General features: G+C 36.3%; 1 protein-coding gene across 2 annotated transcripts in view; it reads left to right on the plus strand.

Annotated features, from left to right (window-relative positions):
- Positions 1-25009, plus strand: part of LOC123525204 (phosphatidylinositol 3-kinase regulatory subunit alpha-like) — a 312914-nt gene that overhangs the window by 222714 nt on the left and 65191 nt on the right. For both annotated transcript variants that reach the window (XM_053538091.1, XM_045304060.2), the window contains exon 7: positions 12171-12305. In XM_053538091.1, coding sequence (XP_053394066.1) covers positions 12171-12305 — 135 coding nt within the window. The remainder of the gene's footprint in view (positions 1-12170; positions 12306-25009) is intronic.

A 25009-nucleotide genomic window follows, 5' to 3' on the forward strand; every position in this document is an offset into this window, starting at 1 on the left:
CTGTTGGTTTGTCTGTCCATATTTGTGTCTACACCAATTCTTCTTAAATGCCGGGAAGATTTTCATAAAACTAGCAACAATTTCTAACCTCATCAAGATGATGTGCAGAGTACTCAACTCAGGTCACTTGGTCCAAGGTTAAGGTCACACATGGAAGTCAAAAGTCAGTAGCTTAACCTTGTGTCCATCCATATTTTCTAAACCGCTTGAAAGATTTTCATAAAACTAGCTTTGAATATTTTCCTCATCAAGACAATGTGCAGAGCAACACAACGGAGGTCACTGGGTCCGTGTCAAGATCAAAGATCAGTTAACTCAAACTGTTTGTGTTCACTCAATATCTTCTTATCCACTGGAAGGATTTTCAAAAACTCACTTCCGTGTAATATGTGAAACTGGTAATCTGTCTTTAGCTGTGTTTTATGCAAGAATAAATACATTTAAACTAAGGTCACACTTGAAGGTCAAAGGTCATGAGCACAACATTTTACTTCCCTGTATCAAAGTGGCATTTAGGGATGTTAATCACCTTTAGTGATAGCTCTAGTTATTATTTAAAAAAAAAAAGAGATAATTAATTGCAGAATGACAGCTATTTTTTCTTCAACATAAGTTACGAAGAAATAGAATTAGGTCTACCTAATGACTGCTTTTTTCAGATTTCTGTAGATTTTTGTTTTGCTGGCATAAGTCACTGGATTCTGTTTATTCTGGGATAAATGTTGCAGATTGGTTTTATGCCACTTATTTTGAAGAGTACATCATGGCTGAAAATATCAAAGCAAAGCAGAAATTTTCCAGGGTCTTACTATATATGAACATCAGATATAGATGCTAATAGTTTCTGTTTGTGGATGTTACATCTGAACACTGTATTGATGAATGAAACATTTGCCCAAAATTATCCTTGCTGAAGTAATCTAAATGCTTGGTAGATTTTGTCCTCTTTCTGCTGTTATACTATTGGAAAGTGCACAGACATCCCTCTAAGTAAATTGCAAAGTAAACTGAAACGCAAAAAGGTATCCTGACAGTGTGCTATAAGAAATTGCATAGAAATTTTCGTACATATATAACATACATATTCATCAGTCAAGGATGTGCCAGTGTCAGTTAAAGAAATAAAAGGAAATTTTACCATAAATTTCCTTATTGTATAATATAGTTCACCTTCTAATCTAAATAAAGTATATCTTTTTATGATTTTTATACCCCAGTTTTGGAAGAACAGACGTATTATATTAAGGTCTGTCTGTCAGAGCAGAATTAGAATTTATTTCAAACTTGGCATATAGGTAGGTGGCAATGAGACCATGTGTAGAGTACATGAACCAGGTTATCGTATCAAGTTGATCACCACTGCCAGTATTACCTTCCCTGGCTTTGAATCACTTGCCACTCACCCTTGTTGGTTCAAAACCTTGCTTAGTGGATAGAATTCTTTCATGAAGGTTGCTGGTTTTTCCCAGGTGCTTTCCATGCATAAAGGTGCACATGGTTTATTCTCCACCATAAAAAGCTTGGTGGTAGTCATATTATCAATAATTGTGTCACTGTAATGTTAAAGCCCAAAAACACCTCCCTGTTACTGACATAAAACAATATTTTATTTAGTTAAATTGATCTTCAGTTTGATTTATGGCACTGCACTGCAATAAACTGCTAATAACATTCAATATTGTATGTGCAGTATTACCTTTGTGAAAATTTTGATTACTAAAATGCTGGCAGTCCTGGTATACAATTCAGTTAGTACACTAAATTTAAAGTTCAAATGAATATGTTAAATGTTTTACCAAGTTATTTAGGGTCGAATTGTTTTATAAGGAGGGTAGTTGAGTACAAGTTCCTTAGCCTGGCATAGTCGCACAAATACAGAATTTGGATCTTGTTCACAATCTCTGATAGTTTCAAAATAGACCTATTGTTCTAATTATTTTACTAAAGTAATATCAAAGAAGAATTATGGGAACTTTTAATTAAAAATACCATATCTGATTAAGCTTTATCAAGATAGGTTTTATAAAAACTACTTTGCAGTGTTGTGGTTAGAAGTAATTCAATTAGTGGATCTTTTTATTGTTCATTTTATGTCAGTCTATTGACTGTTCTATCTATAAATAGACAGACCTTTGATATATAGCTATTATTTATTATAGCTTTTATCTAAACAGTCTTTTTGTGCCCCACCCCCATGAGTGGTGGGGGCATACAGATTTGCTTTTGTCCATTCTTCCATCCATGCGTCCGTCTGAAGTTCGTGACACGCCTAGCTCAAAAAGTATTTGATATAAATTAATGAAACCTTGCATGAGTCTTTATCATGATATGAACTTGCACACCTTCTATTTTTCGTCTGGCTCCGCCCCCTATTTTCAGAATTATGGCCCCTGAAATAGTCAAAAATGCACATTTTCACCTTGTGACATGCCTAACTCCAAAAGTATTATATATTGGTTCATGAAACCTTGCATGAGTCTTAATCATGATATGAACTTGCGCACCTCCTATTTTTCATCTGGTTCCGCTCCCTATTTCTAGAGTTATGGCCCCTGAAATAGTCAAAAATGCACATTTTCACCTTGTGACATGCCTAGCTCCAAAAGTATTTGATATAGATTCATGAAACCTTGCATGAGTGTTAATCATGATATGAACTTGCGCATCTCCTATTTTTCATCTGGGTCTGCTCCCTATTTCTAGAGTCATGGCCCCTGAAATAGTCAAAAATGCACATTTTCACCTTGTGACACGCCTAGCTCAAAAAGTATTTGATATAAATTGATGAAACCTTGCATGAATCTTTATCATGATATGAACTTATGCACCTCGTATTTTTCATCTGGGTCCGCCCTTATTTCTAGAGTTATGGCCCCTGAAATAGTAAAAAAATGCACATTTTCACCTAATTATGTGCCTCACTCAAAAAGTATTTAATGTAAATTCATGAAACCTTGCTTGGGTCTTTATCATAATGTGACCCTGCACACTTGGCATTCTTCTTGAGAATTTTAGCATTTATTACAGAGTTATGGCCCTTGAAATAGCCAAAATAGTGGATTTTTTGTTTGTGATGCTCATAGCTCAAAAAGTATATGGTATAGAATAATGAATCCATTTCATAATTTTATTTTTGAGGCTATACCCCATTAAGACTGCAAACATTTGAATGATTTCCCCTTATTTGTGACAAATGTACCAGTGGGGGCACACCCTGTGTCCTACAGACACATTCTAGTTTAAAGATAATTGTGTAGATCCCAATTGGGTGACTGAGAGAACATCCCTACATCAGTAGCACTGCATGGATGGCAAAAGATTTCAGGTGTTTTTCCTGGTACCAGTTAGTCCTGAAGAATAAACTGCTTTCATGGGGATTGAACTCACAACCTCAGGATTTCAGCAAATTTTATCATAAAAAGTTTGTTTGTGGAAGCTTACATTGACTGTTCAAATATATCTTTGTGTACTCATAAAGACAGATATAGGAACTAAAAGTTTGATAAAAGCTTTAACCAAAAAAAAATGCAAATCATTTCTAGATTGTTCCTTAGTAGTTTATTTGGGCTGAATCTATTTTAAGTTTATCAAAGTATCTCTATAATACCATCTTTTGTATTGACTAAATAATTACAATACATTTAAATAACAGAGTCACAATAGGACTTTTCACACACAGCATAATTTGATACATTTAAATATTGGTGACCGAAATTTATTGTATTATTACTTGTTGTCAGTACAAATTGTCTTATTGCAGTGCCCCATTGCATTGTCATGTGCGGTTTAAATATGAATATTCAGTTTATAAAAGAATGTTTTTTTCGTGATTTTTTTTTCCATTCAAGTGTGATATGGCCATTATTAGTCCCCTACTGGTTGAAAACCAGTTTCGGGGACTATAGGAATGCACTTTTCCGTCATTCCGTCCGTCCGTCCGTCTGTCCGTCCGTCCGTCCGTCCGCAATTTCGTGTCCGGTCCATAACTCTGTCATCCATGAAGGGATTTTAATATTACTTGGCACAAATGTTCCCCATGATGAGACGACGTGTCGTGCGCAAAACCCGGACCCCTAGCTCAAAGGTCAAGGTCACAATTGGAGGTCAAAGGTCAACAGGGCTTTTTTCCTGTCCGGTCCATAACTCTCCCATCCATGAAGAGATTTTAATATTACTTGGCACAAATGTTCCCCATGATGAGAGGATGTGTCATGCGCAAATCCCGGACCCCTAGCTCAAAGGTCAAGGTCACAATTGGAGGTCAAAGGTCAACAGGGCTTTTTTCCTGTCCGGTCCGTAACTCTGCCATCCATGAAGAGATTTTAATATTACTTGGCACAAATGTTCCCCATGAGGAGACGACGTGTCATGCGCAAAACCTGGACCCCTAGCTTAAAGGTCAAGGTCACAATTGGAGGTCAAAGGTCAACAAGGCTTTTTTCCTGTCCGGTCCATAACTCTCCCATCTATGAAGGGATTTTAATATTACTTGGCACAAATGTACCTCATAATAAGACGATGTGTCATGCACAACTTTCAGACCCCTAGTTCAAAGGTCAAGGTCACACTTAGCAGTCAAATGTTAACATAGCATGAACAGGGTCTGTTTCGTATCCGGTCCATAACTCTGACATTCATTAAGGGATTTTAATATCACTTAGCACAAGTGTTCCCCATGATGAGATGACGTGTCATGCGCAAATCCCGGACACCTAGCTCAAAGGTCAAGGTCACAATTGGGGGTCAAAGGTCAACAGAGTTTTTTTCCTGTCCCGTCCATAACTCTGCCATCCATGAAGGGATTTTAATATTACTTGGCACAAATATTCCCCATGATGAGACAACATGTCATGCGCAAAGTGCAGACCCTTAGCTCAAAGGTCAAGGTCACAGTTGGAGGTCAAAGGTCAATAAGGTGTTTTCCCTGTCCGATCCAGAACTCTGTCATCCATTAAGGGATTACAATATTACTTGGCATAAATGTTTCCCATGGTGAGATGATGTGTCATGCGCAACACCCAGTACCCTAGCTTAAAGGTCAAGGTCACACTTTGAGATAAAGGTCAAGAGGAATTTTTTCCTGTCCGGTCTATAACTTTGTCATGCAAAGCAGGATTTAGATATCAGTTGGCACAAATATTCCCCAGGATGAGACAACATGTCATGCGCAAGAACCAGGTCCCTAGGTCTAAGGTCAAGATCATATTTAGAGGTCAAAGGTCAAATTAAAGAATGACTTTGTAAGGAACATTTCTTCTTCATGCATGGAGGGGTTTTGATGTAACTTGGACCAAATGTTCACCACCATGAGGCACCCTTGTTTTTAGAATTACGTCCCTTTGTTGTTACTATAAATAGATTTTATTGTAACTTTTTTATTACTGGGGGTAGAGAAAAATCGAGACCACTCTTCTGTGGTACAGCATGCATGTTACATCCAATTTTAGGTGTATTTTGACCTATCTCTACCTGGTAAAGAGTTTCTTGTGGACTTATATTATATAGATTTTTTTTTTTTTTAAAGATTAATTTCCCTTTGTTGTTACTATAAATAACTTACATGATAACATTTTTATAATCAGCCAAAAAAATTCATATGAAAACAACTGTGGGTTTTTATATATGCACATTTTAATCCAAGTGTGTTGTTATCACATATTGTATACAGGGCTTCGGAAATCTGCTGGTTTGTGGGTTTTGGACCGATTTTTGACTTTTCAGACCGATTCATGAAGTGAAAAAACGAAAAAAATCGGTCCCGTAAAAATGGAGAAAAGTATAAATTTCGGTCTAATATCTCAATACACGATCACCTGCCCAGTAGGAAATTGTTGGTCGCACCTTCAGATAATCAATAAACGTGTCAATCGGTCTGATTGTCACTTTGATAATCGGTCCGTAATTAGCGCGTGACGCAATCAGTGCTCGCGCGGCACATCCTTTAATGTTTGCAGACAGCCGACTGCGGTGTATTAAACATTTTTGACTGGTTTCCTAATGTTTCTGACTGGATCCAAATCATTTCGACGGGGATCCACTTCTTTTATTTAGAATCCGACGGACGGTTTATTTCAAAAGGCTATGTTTGATCATGGTAACAAACAAATGGTCGCTGCATTTAATCAAAGAGCTATGATTGTACATTATAGGTCTTTGATTTAATGAGACATCACACGGAAAACTGATAAAAATAATTTTTCTAATTAATTGATTTGAAAAAATTACATGATTCATTTGTTGGGGCTCCAGTTGAAACAAATGCAGAAAATCGTCTTTGCAACCCGACTGTACAAAAATTAAAAAAATTGAGGGGCAACCACGAATGATAAAGAAAACCGGAGTGGCACTGTTTATCAAATCGGTCTTTTAAAAAACGTTTCAAAATTTCATTTTGTTTACATCAGAAGAGAACATATAACTTTATAAAATGTAGTTGCTTATCGAAGTACAACGTAAGTGAAATGAAATATCCGTGGCCAACCCGCATGACGTTTTGGTACTATACATGCGGGAAATTCAATCTCAGCGTTCAAATAACGTACACATTCGGTCCGCGGCAGAGTATTCTTTAAATACTGAGGCTGTTTAGCAGAGAATATGTGTTGTGTAACTCACTTTGACGCATTGTATTTTATAGAATTCCGTCAAAGAATGAGGAAATATCACAAAGTATCTGCCGTGTATCTGCTGTGTATATGGTATTGAAGTCACGTGCATTGGCTTTTAGACTAGTTACGCACACGGTGTCAATGCCTCGTATTATCTCGGAAAAACATCGAAATTTAAACAAAGTAACGATCACACATAACAATGAATAACAGTAACTGTCTTCATTGTATGGTAATGCGCGGTGACTGGTAACTCAGTTTTAATGCATGACATGCTTATTTCTTTACCCTATCACGTTTTACAAAATATGTAATATTGGGAATGCGGTGGGTGGGGTAGCGCCGATGTCAGGATTTTCGTTTCGGACCGATTGAGTTATCAAAATTTCCGGAGCCCTGATTGTATATGTAGTACAATATTGTTTATACATCATTGACAGATATCAGTTCATTATGTTATACTGCAGTAGAGAAAATTAGGTGCCTTCCAGTAGGGGACTTTGTATTGCATGGCAATACTTCATTCACTTGTTAATTGCTAGATTGTCATCCAAATTTTTCTTAAATTGGGGAAGGGGGAAAGATTTTTATTTATATTTTTATACCATAATTTATAAACGAATGTTATTTGTGTTATCATGGCAAACCAAATTCAAAAGCGCCCATGAAAATATAGAGATGCATAGATAAAAGGCCTGTGATGAAACCAAAATTACATAATTAAGTTATTTTTTCAGTAAAATCATTTAAAACCCTTTCTAAATACTCAAATGTATGATGTTTATTCATGGATAAACAAATTTTAATCTGTTAAATGGTTAATTGTTCACAAGATGTAACAGTTATCTGGTTTTAAAAATAACTGAATATTGACATCTACAAGGACAGAAAGGATATAGGGCAATCATCTTGTTTAGTAAATGGCATAAAACTCTTACGTAACAACTTAATCAAATAAATAATTAAATTTGGTCAGAAGTACTATTAGCACAAGTGCTCTGGGTGAGCTATTATGATCGTTCACTGTCCGGTGTCTGCCCGTCATCCGTCAGGCCAAACTTTCCTTTAAAACAACATCACCTCTGAAACCATTTGATGGAAGTTGATGAAACTTGGCCTAGATGTTCCTTTGGTGGTTCTCTTCCAAAATTGTTCAAATGATTCTGCTTGGTTGTACATAGAGGCCGCCAGGTCTAAAAATAGAAAAGTCTTGAAACAACATCTCCTCTTAAATCACTGGTCCAAGTTTGAAATAACTTAACACAAATGGTGCTTGTGTGATCCTTTACCAAATTTGTTCAAGTGATTCCGTTTTGTCAAAAAACATGGCTGCCAGGGGACGTGGTCACTTATCCCTGTATGTATATAATGGAAACATTAAAAATCTTCTTGTATGAAAATGCTGGCCCGATTTGAAAATAATTTCATGTAAATGGTCCTTGCGTGTCTCTTTACCTTGAAGATTGTTCAAATTATTTTGATTTGTCAAAAAAACATGGCCGCCAGGGGACATGGCCATTTATCCCTATATATATGTAGCGGAAAATATTCTTGTCAGAAACAGCAGGTCCAATTTTAAAATAATTATACACAAATGTTTCTTGGGTGACCCTTTACGAAGATTGTGTTATTCTGTTTCATCAAAAAGCATTGCCACTAGGAGGTATGGTCACTTTACCCCTTATTTATGTAGTGGATACTTTAAAAAATCTTAATGTTTGATATTGTCATATCACATCATTCCCCAAATGTCTAAAAATACCACACCTCTACCCCCTCCCCCAACCCCACCTCAACGCACACATGCACAGTACCTGCCTGTATATATTTAGTAGAAACTTTCAACTGTTCAAGCAAGCAACTTACCTCAGGTGAGCGATATAGGGCCATCATGGCCGTCTTGTTATAAGTTGTCAAAATCTGAATATTTCTAGGTTTGTTACAAATTACAAATTAGCTCAGAGGTAGCATATACTGTTTATTTTGTACAGATATTTTTGCCCTGCGGGTTTTGAAACTCAGAGAGGGTAGTTAATTTTCCTCTTTATTTTTGCATCAAAAATATTTAGAATCCTTCATTTTCTCTATGATACATCAACAGAGAAATGAATGAAGCCGATACTGCAGATGAGAAAAGTTTAGTATCTTACCAAAGATGATATTAGTTAACCCTTAGCCTGCTAAATTTCCTAAATGGACTGGTCCATCATTCAATTTGGGCAATACCATTTATTATTTGAAGGGGTGTTCACTGAAAATTTACTGACTGAATAGCGAACAGTGCAGACCATGATTAGACTGCACGAAAAAACAAACAAAAAAGAACAAAAAACGAACGGAATGTTACATGAATATTCAACATGTAACATTGGATGTGCAGGCTGATCTTGGTCTGCACTGGTCGCAAAGGCTGAAATATTCGCCGCCAGCAGACTAAAGGTTAAATACATGAACTAAACATATAAATAGAAAGTGAATAATGAACATTTGTTATATAAAGACATAGTAATTATATGCAAATACAAATCATCAAAGAATGAAAATAAATATAAGTGAACAGAATTGAAAACAGATAGGAAAAACTTTTAATTAATTTGAAAAAAAAATCCTCATGAGGATATGTACTCCTACAAAATGATTTGAAGATTTGCTGTTGGTATTATTCATTTTACTCAAGTGAGCTGTATTTTGCCAGATACAGTTAAATTCAAACAAGTACTGTTACTTACTTGTCAAGTACTGTACAAGCAATATGAATTGTTATTTTATCAATTATCATGAAATGGACGCATCCTCGCGTTATCATGTTATCATCGGGGATAAGTACTTTCTAGATATTTTGGTAATCTATATCTTATAAGTCCTTTATTCAAGTATGTAATCAGTTGAATGATTTCCAGCATCAACTCACTTGTTCATACCAGATAGTAATTCCCTATCAGGAAATAAGGGATTGTTAATTAAGAGCAAATTGTAAGTTGTTGAATTGCATCCGGGACTGATTGACAGGCGTCAGTTTGGCACAGGGATATGACCTTGATATTTGGATTGAAGAGTGGTTACTAAGAACTCTTGCAGAAAAAGGAAACCCCTTAATGAAAAAACCCAAACAAATCTACATTACAGTTGACTGCGGTCAAACTGACACATGGCTTTCATTGCCTTTAAAGTTTAGTAGGATTGAACAGTGTTATTAAAGGTCAGTAACTGCTTAGTAGCTCTTTTGTTTATGTCCCTATAGATATTTTCAAAGAAAAGAAGTCACGTAAATGGGCTGTGTCTGTTTGTCCATTGAACACACGTAGGGCCATGTCCATAACTCTGCCATGACAGGGATTTGAAAATAACTTGGCACAGTTGTTTCCCATAATGACACAAAGAGTAGTAAGCAAAGCCCAGTTCCCTATCTTGAAGTTCAAGGTGACACCTAGAGATCAAATACTCATTTTTTAGCTCACCTTAACCAAAGGTTCTTCTTCTAATGGACTTCTCGATGGATCGTCACCAAACTTGGTCTGTAGCATCCTTGTAAGGTCCCCTCACAAATGTCATAAATGGTTCCAAATGACTGATTTTAGGCGGCTGATATCCCAACTTAGTGTTCAGTGCTGGGTGATTTACTTAAATTTATACTGTTACCAGCAGTATCAGCCTAGACTGGATGATGGGGAGGTAAATATGACGCCTGCAAATTGGGCTCGGCTGAAATAAGTTGTTCAATCAATTCCAGGTGGGGACTTTCGTCGACTACCCACGTCAAACAAGAAACTTTTTTTCCTCTTATGAACCACTGGATTGATCGTCACCAGACTTGGTCTGTAGAATCCTTAAAAATACTGTCAGTTTTATTCAAATGGTTCTACTTGATTAATTCTAGGGATCACAACAGCTAAAAAAAATATTAACCTTTAATCAACTCTCATGATTCAAACCACTCGTCACTCAAACTTGGTCTGTAGCATCCTTGTAACTTCCTCTCTCAATTTTATTTTAATGGTTTCATTTCACTGATTTTAGAGGCCATTAAAACTAAAAATAGGAAAACTTTAAACCACTTCTCACCAACAGCTTGCTGGACCATCCTAGTAAAGTCTTGTTTTAATTTTACATAAATGGTTCCTTTTGATTGACTTAAGGGGCTGTCAAAGCTTAAAATAGAAAAAAAAACTTTGTACAACTTCTTCTAATGAACTGCTTGATGAATCATCTGTGACCAAACTTGGTCTGACTGGCATCTTACCTCATTTTGGTTAAATAGTTCAGTGGTCACAGGAGCTAAAATAGAAAAAGCTTTGTACAACTTCATGGTTCACCAGATTTGTTCTGTATCCTCTTTCATATATCAATATTTTAAAAAGTATTTCACCTAGATTTATCAAACCTCACAGGCCTGTTATTTTAAGCATGTGAAGTTGTGTACCCAATTTTACGCAGCCAGACCAGAGGTATGGCCTTCAACTTTGTAAAAAAAATATGCATACAGTGACAGGAGTTGGGGCACCTGAGTATCCTATAGACACACATCTAGTTTTAAATAGGTCCACTTGACTGATTTTATAGTCTGCTAGAGCTGAAAAAAGCAAAACGTTTAAACAACTTCTCATGAAATGCTTAATGTATCACCACCTAATTAGGTCTGTGGCATCCGTGGAGGACCCTCTTTCAGATTTGTTCAAATGGTTCAGCTTGACTGATTTTAGGGGGCCAGTCAGAGCTGAAGATAGAACAACATTTAAACAACTCATAATTAACTGCTTTATGGATCATCACCAAACTTGTTCAGTAGCATCCTTTAAGGTCCTCTCAGATTTGTTCAAATGATTCCACTTGTCTGATTTTAAGGGCCACCAGAGCTAGAAATAGAAAAGAGCTTTAAATGACTTCTCTTGAATTGCCTGATGGATCATTACCAAACTTGGTCAGTAGCAACATTGTAAGATCATCTCTGAGATTTGTTCAAATGGTTCTGCTTTAAAGATTTTAGGGGCAACGTGAGCTAAAAATAGAGAGAAAAAAACTTTGTACAACTTGGTCTGTAGCATCCTTGTAAGGTCCTATCAAAATATTGTTTTAATGGTTCCACTTGACTGACTTTAGGAGCTGCCAGAGAAAAACTTGTAAAAGACTTCTCATCTTGCCATGCTTGATGGATCATCACCAAATTTAACCTGAAGTATTATATGTGTGAGGTTTTCAAATTGTTCAAAGTAATTGATTGTTGGGGCAGCCAGAGCTAAAAATATAAGAAAAAAAAAACATAAAACAAGTTCTCAAGAACCACTTGAAGGATCATCTTTAAACTTGGTGTGTAGAATCCGCATTAGTTCTTAATTCTCGTGGTTATATTCAAGTGATTCTGGTTGACTGATTTTAGGGACTGCAAGAGATGAAAATGGAAAACCCTTAAAACAACTTCTTCTCAGAAATTGTTAAATTGATGTTCATCAAACTTGATCAGAAGCAAGGTCTAAAGGTCACAGTTCTCTTCAGGTGAGCAGATAAGGCCCATCTGGGCCTTTTGTTTTCACATTAAGCTTACTTGATTATAATATATATTTGCAGCCACTGGAAGACTGGTCAATGCAGAATGTTATAGACTGGATGGCTGCCCTCAACCTGTATAGATATGCAGAATTGTTCCGTGATAAGGGTATCACAGGAAGGCATCTCACACAAATGGATGAAAAGATGCTTATGGTGAGTCTTTCTCATTGTACATACCTAATCCTGCAACTGCTTAAGGGGTCAAGGTTCTTGTTATTCACATTACTGGTGAAGTATAACCTCTTTTAATGGCATCTGTCTGTTAATGAGACCTCTCTCTTAATGCGGTCTCTCTGTTAATGAGACCTCTCTCTTAATGCGGTCTCTCTGTTAATGATACATCTCTGTTAATGTAGTCTCTCTGTAAATGTTACCTCTCTGTTAATGTAGTCTCTCTGTAAATGTTACCTCTCTGTTAATGTAGTCTCTCTGTAAATGTTACCTCTCTGTTAATGTAGTCTCTCTGTAAATGTTACCTCTCTGTTAATGTAGTCTCTCTGTAAATGTTACCTCTCTGTTAATGTCACTTCTCTGTTAATGTTGTCTGTCTGTTAATGATACCTCTCTATTCATGTAGTCTCTCTGTAAATGTTACCTCTTTGTTAATGTCCCTTCTCTGTTAATGCCGTCTCTCTGTAAATGATACCTCTTTGTTAATGTCCCTTCTCTGTTAATGCCGTCTCTCTGTAAATGATACCTCTCTGTTAATGTAGTCTCTCTGTAAATGATACCTGTCTGTTAATGCCTTCTCTGTTAATGTAGTCTCTCTGTAAATGATACCTCTCTGTTAATGCCGCCTCTCTGTAAATGATACCTCTCTGTTAATGTCCCTTCTCTGTAAATGATACCTCTCTGTAAATGCCGTCTCTTTGTTAATGTAGTCTCTCTGTTAATGTCCCTTCTATGTTAATGCCGCCTCTCTGTTAATGATACATCTCTGTTAATGTTGTTTCTCTGTAAATGATAACTCTCTGTTAATGCCTTCTCTCTGTTAATGTAGTCTCTCTGTAAATGATACCTCTCTGTTAATGTCCCTTCTCTGTTAATGCCACCTCTCTGTTAATGATACATCTTTGTTAATGTTCTCTCTCTGTAAATGATACCTCTCTGCTAATGGCATCTCTCTATTAATGACACCTCTCTGTAAATGACATTTCTCTGTTAATAGCACCTCTCTATTGATGATTAATGATACTTTTCTGTTAATGATTCCTCTCTGTTAATGGCACTTGTCTGTAATGGCTTCTCTCTGTTAATGTCACCTGTCTGTAAATGATACCTCTCTGTTATTGACATCTCTCTGTTTATAGCACCTGTATTAATGGCACATCTCTGTTAATGATACTTCTCTGTGTATGGCACTTCTCTGTTAATGACACATCTGTTAATGGCACCTAAAACAAATTTAGAGCATTATTTTGTATACCACTCTCATTTTTGAATTCACTGAGTTATTATTTTTTTCACCACTTGTTGTTGAAGTTGACTGTGTTGAATTACTATTGTGCAAACCATATGTTGTTGAAGTTGACTGTGTTCAGTTATTATTTTGTAAATCACTTGTTGTAGTTGACTGTGTCAAGTTATTTAGTAAACCACTTGTTGTTGAAGTTGACTGTGTTGAGTTATTAATGTGCAAACCAATTGTTGTTGAAGTTGTCTGTGTACAGTTACTATTTTGTAAATCGCTTATTGTAATTGACTGTGTCAAGTTATTTTGTAAACAACTTGTTGTTGAAGTTGACTGTGTTGAGTTATTATTGTGCAAACCAATTGTTGTTGAAGTTGACTGTGTCCAGATACTATTTTGTAAACCACTTGTTGTTGAAGATGACTGTGTTGAGTTAGTATTGTGCAAACCAGTTGTTATTGAAGTTGACTGTGTTCAGTTATTATTTTGTAGATCATTGGTTGAAGTTGACTGTGTCAGGTTATTTTGTAAACCACTTGTTGTTGAAGTTGACTGTGTTGAGTTATTATTGTGCAAACCAATTGTTGTTGAAGTTGACAGCCTCGGTTTATGTTCACCACTTGTTGTTGAAGTTGACTGTGTTGAGTTATTATTGTGCAAACCAGTTGTTGCTGAAGTTGAAGTAGATGTGTCCAGTTATTATTATGCAAACCAATTGTTGTTGAAGTTTACAGTCTCAGTTTATGTTCACCACTTGTTGTTGAAATTGACTGTGTTGAGTTATTATTGTGCAAACCAATTGTTGTTGAAGTTGACTGTGTCCAGTTATTATTTTGTTAATCACTTATAGTTGACTGTGTCAGGTTATTTTGTAAACCACTTGTTGTTGAAGTTAACTTTGTCCAGTTATTATTTTGTAAACCATTTGTTGCAGTTGACTGTGTCAAGTTATTTTGTAAACCACTTGTTGTTGAAGTTGACTGTGTCCAGTTATTATTGAGTCGGCTAAACGCTGAAAGCGTTTGACGAGTTCTTGCTATCGCCCGATTTCTCATTCTCATTAAATGGCCCCACAACACAGCAAAGTGATGTAGTTCCATTAAATTGTCTATAATTTCAAAGAGTTCATTGATCGGATGAAATTCAGTTATGTCAGTCCCATTTGCTATGACCAATATATGATATAATCTGTCAAATTTATGACTTGTAATTGTGCAATACTCGAATAAAGCCACGTATTTTCTTCCGCGGTAACTCATTTAGCATAAACACGCATAACGATTCTGCGGGATTTGGTAATACATTTGCGCATATGATTAAGATGACTAATTTTATGCCCTTTTGTCACAAAATAGCAAATATGATGTTCACAAATTCAAATAAAAACTGCATATTAACTTATTAGCCAAATTATCCAGTTGTTACCCTATCCGTTTCAAAAAATAATCTTTAAAATCATTGCGCAAATAAATTTATTGCGCTGTGCATTTTATGAATTGCGCAGGCTTACAAAGCTTCAAAGAGTTTACCACATTGATGAAATTAAATTATGACAGCTTCATTTTAAATGACCTGAATAAGATATGTGCAGTACGTTAATTCTTCCGCAAGACTTTGCGGATGAATCCTAATTACATTTTTGTCACTTGTCGGCGGACACGCGTGACCTGTTTAATAAAACGCTTCTACGACTTTGCGTGGGTTGAATTTTGCAGTCAGTAAATGGATAAATTATTGGGAGAAGAAGCTCTTACTGGTTTGTTTAATTACTGCTGATTTTAAAAATGATTTTATTTCTTATTTTTCAAGAAATAAACAAATCGGCGAAACATTAAATTGTATTTTCTTGTAGTTTTGAAATCGGAAGTAGATCGTCTATGTTTGACTGCTTTGACGAAACGAAACAACTTTTTTTTATGAAATGATTTAAATAAGAGGTAATTTCACTGTAAACTTCAATGTCAGATACTGCCAATTGGTGCTAAACTGTCTTCGTATCATCACAATTTGTAAAAACATATTGTTGAAACTGGAGATTTAGAAAAGTGTAATCGTATCTGGATATAATATTTTGGGTAAGTATCGAGCTGTGTTATGAAATTTTAACATTCAAGTAACAGACATGATAGATATTCTTGTAACAGAAATGATTCTAGAATTTATTTTTATAACACATACATAGAATCTATATCAGACTCATATTCTAGTCCTGAGGCATGATCTGAAAGTAAAAATATGAAGTGACAGTCATTCATACATGGATATTGTAATACTATAAAGAACCTAGTTAATATTTAGAAATTGAAACACAAAATTTTCAGTTAGAAATCGCACCAAAGGCTGTATAAAGGGTCTACATACTCAAAAATTTCTTGTGGTGATACCCCAAACCCTACTTGCAGGAGGGGGTATCCTTCCACACCCTCCCCCATATTACCACTTTACAGTTTGATACATTTGGCCTTTCACCACCTGCCACAATGCCCATTTCAAAATCTGACTGCAATTCAAAGCAGGAAGGACCACCCCTCCCCACACCTCCCTGCTACCGACCACATAAAAATGGCTCCAACATTTTTCGTCCCAGTCTGGGCCTGTCTGTCTACATGAATCAAAATGGATAGTTGTAAGTGCATGGACTTGGGGATTACTGACATGGTTTTGAAGGGGTTAACAGGTCTGAAATAGAATAAATGATGGTTTTAACTAAAAAAGAACTGCATTTATTAATATAGGTTATCTTTTCCGAAATAGGTAGCTAGTCTGAGTAACTTCGCTTAGTTTCGAATGCGCAATTTTCCTGTCAGTGTAAACATTCGTGACACTATATATTGACTCTCAGCAACATTTACATATCTCTAAACGCAAAAGTAAGTATACTTTAAATTCACATCACTTATAATATGATTGAACAATACCTAATATATGACACGGTTATCGCCAGGCCCACTATCTGTAAAATATCTGAACAGTTCTTTCGTCCATCCGTTACAAATTGTATGTGGCAATCTGCGCTGTAACATTTTAATATATAAATTGTCATATTCAAATTTTATCATGTGCGAATATATACCAGCTGATAATTGCCTCTTTTGGCAATGCCGGAGGCAAATATTTAGTGGAAAAATATATATAGTCATGGGCAGTATCTTAGTGTCAGCTGTCAAATTGTAGTTTGTACTTTTCAACATTTTTATTTCTGCGAACCACTCTTCAATTTTAGAGAAATATATTGGGTTTAAATACTTCTATAATGTCAATCAAAGTTTTACACGTTAGGCATCGATTGAATGTTCATTTCATTTATTGTAACAAAATCTCTGTTTAGTTGGGGGAAAAAACTAAAAACAAACTGAAACTGGTAGACTATACTACCAGTACATCAATCATTAGCCGACTCTCAGGCCCTTCAGGCCTTTGATTTTTAAACCACTTTTGTAGATGACTGTGTCAAGTTATTTTGTAAACCACTTTGGTTGAAGTTGACTGTTTTGAGTTGTTATTTTGTACACCAGTTGTTATTTAAGTTGACTATGTCAAGTTGTTATTTTGTACACCTCTTGTTGTTGAAATTGTTGTTGAAAAAGACTGTGTAAAATTACTATTTTATACATTACTTGTTGTTAAAGTTGACTGTGTCAAGTTATTATTTTGTGCACCACTTGAATATGTTGGAGAGACAAAGCATATTTCCTCCTGGCTGACCTACAATGCTTATACTTATTCATATTTATTTTATTAGCCCACCATCATCAGATGGTGGGCTATTAAAATCACTCTGCGTCCGTGGTCCGTCCGTCCGTCATTCCGTCCGTCCGTCAGTCCGTCCGTCCGTCCGTTAACAATTTCTCGTTATCGCATCTCCTCAGAAACTACTAGGGGGATTTTGACCAAACTTTGTCAGAATGATGTATTGGTACCCTAGTTGTGTCCCTCGGAAAATCAGACTGGTTCAACAATTTATGAGTGAGTTATGGCCCTTTGTTTATTTCTATAATTTACATAGATTTATATAGGGAAAAACTTTGAAAACCTTCTTGTCCAAAACCACAGAGCCTAGGGCTTTGATATTTGGTATGAAGCATTATCTAGTGGTTCTCTACCAAGATGATTCAAATTATTTCTCTGGGGTCAAATATGGCCCCGCCCTGGGGGTCACATGGTTTATATAGACTTATATAGGGAAAAACTTTGAAAAACCTCTTGTCCAAAACCACAGGGCCTAGGGCTTTGATATTTTGTATGTGACATCATCTAGTGGTCTTCAACTAAGATCGTTCAAATTATACCCCTAGGGTCAAATATGGCCCCACCCTGGGGGTCATATGGTTTACATAGACTTATATAGGGAAAAACTTTGAAAATCTTCTTGTCCAAACCACAAAGCCTAGGGCTTTGATACTTGTAATGTAGCATCATCTAGTGGTTCTCTACCAAGTTTGTTCAAATTATCCCCCTAGGGTCAAATATGGCCCCGCCCCGTGGGTCACATGGTTCATATAGACTTATATAGGGAAAAGCTTTTAAAATCTTCTTGTCAATAACTACAACATTCAAATTTGGACCACATGCATAGTTTTGTGCACTTGAAAAAACTTTGACCTTGATTTTGACCTAGTGACCTACTTTCACATTTTTGAAGGTACAGGTATCAAATTTGGACCATATGCATAGTTCCGTGTTTCAAAATGAAATTTGACATTGATTTTGACCTAGTGACCTACTTTCACATTTTTGAAGGTACAGTCTTCAAATTTGGACCACATGCATAGTTTTGTGTTCCGAAATTAAATTTGACCTTGATTTTGACCCAGTGACCTACTTTCTCATTTCTCAAGCTACAGCCTTCAAATTTGGACCACATGCATGGTTTTATGTACCGAAACAAACTTTGACCTTTACATTGACCTAGTGACCTACTTTCACATTTTTGAAGGTACAAGCTTCAAATTTGGACCACATGCATAGTTCTGTATTCTGAAATAAAACTTGACCTTGATTTTGACCTAGTGACCTACTTTCACATTTCTCAAGCTACAGCCTTCAAATTTGGACCACATGCATATTTTTGTTACGGAAATGAACTTTGACCTTAAGATTGACCTAGTGACCTACTTTCACATTTCTGTAGCTACAGGCCTCAAATTTAGACCACTTGCATAGGATTGTGTACCGAAACAAACTTTGACCTTGACATTGACCTAGTGACCTACTTTCACATTTTTGAAGGTACAGGCTTCAGATTTGGACCACATGCATAGATTTGTGTTCTGAAGTGAAATTTGACCCTTGATTTTGACCTAGTGACCTACTTACACATTTCTCAAGCTAAGCCTTCAAATTCGGACCACTTGCATAGTTTTGTGTACTGAATTAAACTTTGACCTTAAGATTGATCTAGTGACCTACTTTTACATTTCTCGAGCTACAGCTTTCGAATTTGGACCACATGCACAGTGTTGTATACGGAAATGAAATTTGACCTTGAGCTAGTCAGTAAGTCTTGAAATTTGGAACACTCAAAACTGGCACTTGGTGGGCGCCAAGATCACTCTGTGATCTCTTGTATTTAGAGAAAATAATGAAAAGTCCCTGAAAACCAAATAGAAATGTTTGTTTGATTGGTCTGTATGAACCCTGTTAAATTCCATATGGAGTAGAGAAATTTCCCAGAATTATTAATGTTCTAACTGGGTCTTCTGGGAGGAAGAAACTAGGTCAGTGGATCTACTCATAAGCAGTATTTTCTACATGATGTACAATAACATTACTTTAAAATGGAACTGTTAATGTGTTGGTGGATATTTGAAATTTGAATATCACCAAATCATATAAAATAAGAGTTCTTTAAAATGAAAATTGAACAGCTTATAAGACATGATATTTTACAAAACGATTGCCAATTTACTGCTATATGCATTGAATTCCAGAGAAGGACTGCATGAAAGGGCCACACTTCTGGACAGTTCAGTACCTTTAAAAACTCACCATTTTTAAAGAACTGTTACACTTAGTTTTGATTTGATGCTTTTGCAATATTATACCAGGGCTAAAATTTCACATAACAAGGTTTAACGTTATTTTCAGCAGTTCTGAAAGTTGCCTATTTTTGTGTCTTTACAGATGGCATTCTTTATTAAAGGGGGACAACTTTTTGGGAATATTTTATGTATGGAAAAGTATGGGACAATATGGTTAAACATGTAATGGTTAAACATGTAAATGCCTTTAGATTCTTAGTAAAGCAGTTGTTTCTTTACCAACAATTGTAAGAAGTTCATTTTACCATTATCATTCTCTTTGTCATGGATGAATCAAAGTTATTATCTTCATTTCTCTACAATAGTTATTTCCCTTACAGCTTGAACATTATTGCAAATACATTAAAATGCACACACTTTACAGTTCTACAGGACCATATGCAAGCTTTATCCTTGAATTATTACACTCAGACTTTTTCGCTTGTTCTGTCCAACTAATCTTTTAGATGTAAGGTAAAATGTCAGTTCTAGTATCATTCCTCCCCCGCCCCCACCCCCAACACACACACACACATATTAAATGACTTGTACACAACTGTTGTTGACTTTATTTGATCCCTTATTTTGAATAATCAGCTTGCCTGTTAGCGTACCGTTATATTTGTGCCATTTTAAAGAAATCAAATAGTAAATGGCACCTGGTCAGAATGTTTGTCTTTACAAAATCTTGGTTGAGGTTGAAACTTAGGTATCTGGGAGGATAAACTAAGTCACTTTTAACATGTCACAGAAAACCTTTCTTGAAACATTTTCTATCAGGATACTTGAAACTTGGGGGCCTCCGTGGCCGAGTGGTTAAGGTCGCTGACTTCAAATCACTTGCCCCTCATCGATGTGGGTTCGAGCCTCACTCGGGGCGTTGAATTCTTCATGTGAGGAAGCCATCCAGCTGGCTTACGGAAGGTCGGTGGTTCTACCCAGGTACCCGCTCGTGATGAAATAATGCACGGAGGGGCACCTGGGGTCTTCCTCCACCATCAAAGCTGGAAAGTCGCCGTATGACCTATCATGTGTCGGTGCGACGTTAAATCCAACAAAAACAAAAAAAACTTGAAACTTGGTCAGAATAATTGTCTAAATGATATCCAGGTAAGTTTTGAAGCTGGATCATCTGGAAGATTCCATATTTGCTACCTGATCTACATGTACCCTAATTGGAACGTTAGTCTTAATGAAATCTAGGTCAAGACCTGGGTAATCTTAGGCTAAAAACAAGTTCACTGGGTCAAATCATATAAATACCTTGTTAACATGAAAAGTCACATTTTTAGCTCGACTATTCAATATCCTACTCACCACGGCGTCGGCGTCACACCTTGGTTAAGTTTTTTGTACCAGTCCACATTTTGACAAAACCTTTTGAGATAAAGCTTTGAAACTTTCAACACTCGTGTACAATCTCCTTGTCCAGTTTTAGGCAAGAGTACATAACTCAATCAAGGAATTTGGCTGAATTATAGCCCCTTTTAACTTACAAATCTTGGTTAAGTTTTTCGTACATATTACAGTTGATATTTTGTGTAAACTGTTTGACATATGGCTTTGAAACTTTTATCACTTGTTTAACAATCTCTTTCTGTAGGCAAGAGTACATAACTCTCGTCAACTATTTTGACTGAATTATGGCCCTTTTTGGACTTGGAAATTGGTACAATTTCCATACAAGTCCACATTTTGTCAAAACTATTTGACCTGTGGTTTTGAAACTTTTAACACTTGCTTATCATCATGATTTCCATCTGTAGGCAAGGGTACATAACTCTATCAACTATTTTGGCTGAATTATGGCCGTCTTTAGACATGGATATTGGCTCAGTTTTCGTACAAGTCAGCGTTTTGTCAAAGCTATTTGACATATGTCTTTGAAACTTTGAACACTTGTTTATCGTCATGATCTCCATCTGCAGGCAAGAGTACATAACTCAACTGTTCTGGCTGAATTATGGCCCTTGTTGAACTTAAAATCAGTTAAAGTTTTCATACCAGTCCATATTTTGCCTGATCTGTTTATCATATGGCTTTGAAACTTTGACCACTTGTTTACTATCATAGTCTACATACTATGTAGGCAAGACTACATAACTAGGACAAGGACTTTAGCTCAGTTATGGCCCTTTTTATGCCCCCAGCATCTACTGATGCGGGAGGCATATAGTGATTGTCCAGTCCATTCGTCCGTCCGTCCATTCGTACGAGGTTAACCAAATGGGACCGTTTCGTCTAGCATCAATACCCCTTACTAGAATGACTTGATACTAATACAGATGTAAACTGTGACCATTCCTCATCTTCAAAAATCACCTGACCTCAGTTTGACCTTGACCTCGTTTTGGACTTAGGTGCAAAATCTATCAACAAGGATGCCACTGGGGGCATCAAGCGTTTATTGAACGCAGCTCCTTGTTTGACATAGAAATTAGTTAAGTTTTGCATACTATTCTATATTTTGTCTACACTGTTTGATATATGACTTTGAAACTTTGAACATTTGCTTACCATCATGGTCACACATTGCCCTATAGTGCAAGACTTATTCAGATCTGCAAATACAGGTACATTGTTTGTCTTATCTATTTTTCTTCTTTTGTCTGAAAATCTCTGGTAATATTTTGACCCCATACTTCCATCATTTTTTCGAATAGTCGAGCGCGCTGTCATCTTTTGATTTATATGAAACTTTGTTGTTGTTTATTTTCATGAAATATTGGTCAAGCTTGAAATTTCAGTATCTGGGATTAACAGGTCCCTTGTTTTAAGAAACCATTGAAGAGGCCACATTTTCCACCTGATCAACAATGAACCCTGACTTGAAAAAATCGAGATAAAGTTTGAAACATTCTGCATTATTTAAGTCATTACAGAATGATGCTTGCAAATAAGGATTCATAAGGTTCTGTTTTGGGGGTTTGAGTTTAGAGTCACACTGACAATTTATGTGATGTTGTGACATTTTCAACTTCCTGATTGCAGAGCAAGATCCCAGATACCCTTATGAGCAGTTGATTCAGGCATAGGTTGGCACATAGTTAGAACCATTGACATTTCTTAAGCCAGCTGGATACATGGAAGAATTCCACATTGAACCTACATCAGGAGGGGCAAGTGATTCCAAGTCGATGACCTTTACCATTCAGCCACACTGACCACTTTCATGTTTTCTGTCCAAAACATTGTTTAATTGGTATCCTTAGGACGGCCAGCATATTTTTATACAATCTCGCCAGGCATACGTATGTTTTTGACAACACAGAAAATGACGTCAGATGACCTTCAGCTTTTACCGGAAGTAAAGAAGATGAAAGTACACAGGCTAACCTTGAAAACAAAAGTCACATTTGCATTGGTCAATAGCCAGGGTTTACGCGCAGGGGTCACCCCCTAAATGTTTGGGCATGGACTTGGGTTTTTTTTGCTAATGAGGAATCAATTTTCAGCACTTTCAAACCATTTGAAAATACTTGGGCTTGAGCAGGACATGTCAGCTTTTCATCTATGAAAAAATATTTGCACTCGGAATAAACACAAATCCCACAGGAGATTTTTAGAACTTGGTCAAATTGTTCAAAAGGTCCTTTTTAATGTTGTCTAAAAGTGTCAGATATTTCCATGTTTGAGAGCTGCAGACCTAGACATTTCAGAAATATTTTCAAAATGAATTTCATGTAATATAAGTTGATTCTACGGAAGCGTGAAAGGGCCATCAGATGCTAATATGTTTTATTACCTTACGTTAAGGATATTCAAATAAATGAGGTTACTTCAGTTGTAAAAATGAAATTATTTCTTTCAAGAGATGCAAAATGTGTGGAAAGTTTGTTTTATATTTGAATGACCTTTAAAACATGAGTAACACTGGGAAACTATTTTGTTCATTCAAAGAATAGATTACAAACAAGCGTACTTTAGGCCTGTTTCTCTACTGAATTTGTCACATTTAAACTAAAAAGCATCTGGTAACATATTAGCAATTATCTTGAGATATGCTATTTATAGGAATTGTTGACACCATAGTCACATGAGCTTCGGAGAGACCCAGTACTCCAATGATCTGTATCATATAGTACAGATATTGGAAGATCATGCCTACACTGGCTGATTCTCCCCAGATAAAATCTTATCCTTTCTAAAAGCATCTGACTGACATTTTGAATTAGTTTGTACTTTACTAGCACAGTCTTGATCTAATTGGTTGAAATGCTTAGATCACCTTGGGTAATATGTCACATTTTATGGTGGTTCAAATATTGAATATTTCAGTACTTTATTTAATAATAATGCTGTCTGATAAAAGCAATAAACTTTATAGGTGGTCATTTATTTATACAAATGCTTGAAATAGATGTGTCTTCCATTTTGTTAAGCAAAAAGAGACATTTAATCTGTTTTAGTGTCAAGAGTGAGTGAACTGACATTCACAACTGCTCAGGATCAGAGTGAATTAACTGACATTCACTACTGCTCAGGGTCGGAGTGAGTGAACTGACATTCACTACTGCTCAGGATCGGAGTGAGTGAACTGACATTCACTACTGCTCAGGATAGGAGTGAGTGAACCAACATTCACTACTGCTCAGGATCAGAGTGAGTGAACTGACATTCACTACTGCTGTCCCTTACCTGAGAGTACTGTAATCAAGTTTGCATCTACGTCATGGGCAATCAGTTATTCTGCAGGTCTGGCATTATGTCTGTATGTGGGTCAGCTGTCTAACAATTTATCTATATCTTAATTGGTTAATTGGCAACAGGAATAGTTTTGTTAGCTATTATAGTCCACTGTTATTTCATCTTTACTTTGCTTATCAATTTGAGTGGTCTGACATTACAGCTGTATCAGAGTCATCAGCTTGAGTGAACAGTCATTACATCTGTAACTAAGTCAGCAGCTTGAATGAACTTACGTTTTATCTGTATCTGAGTCAACTGTCTTGAGAGTCTGTATCTGACTTAGCAGTTTGACTGGATGTATCTGACTCGGCAGTTTGAGTGGAATGATATTACATTCTGTATTTGACTCAGCAGCTTGGGTGGACTGACATTACATCTATATTTGACCTCAGCAGTTTGAGTGGACTAATATTTTATCTGTATCTGAGTATGCAGTTTGAGTGGAATGACATTACATCTGTATCTAACTCGGCAGTTTGAGTGGACAGACATTACAGCTGTATCTGACTCGGCAGCTTCACTTGACTGACATTACATCTGTTTCTGACTCGGCAGCTTCAGTGGACTGGCATTACATCTGTTTCTAAATCTGAAGCTTCAGTGGACTGACATTACATCTGTTTCTGACTCGGCAGCTTTAGTGGATTAACATTACATCTGTTTCTGACTAGGCAGCTTCACTTGACTGACATTACATCTGTTTCTGACTCGGCAGCTTCAGTGGACTGACATTACAT

Source organism: Mercenaria mercenaria, chromosome 3 (assembly GCF_021730395.1).
Source record: "Mercenaria mercenaria strain notata chromosome 3, MADL_Memer_1, whole genome shotgun sequence".
In the NCBI taxonomy this organism is placed as follows: Eukaryota; Metazoa; Mollusca; class Bivalvia; order Venerida; family Veneridae; genus Mercenaria; species Mercenaria mercenaria.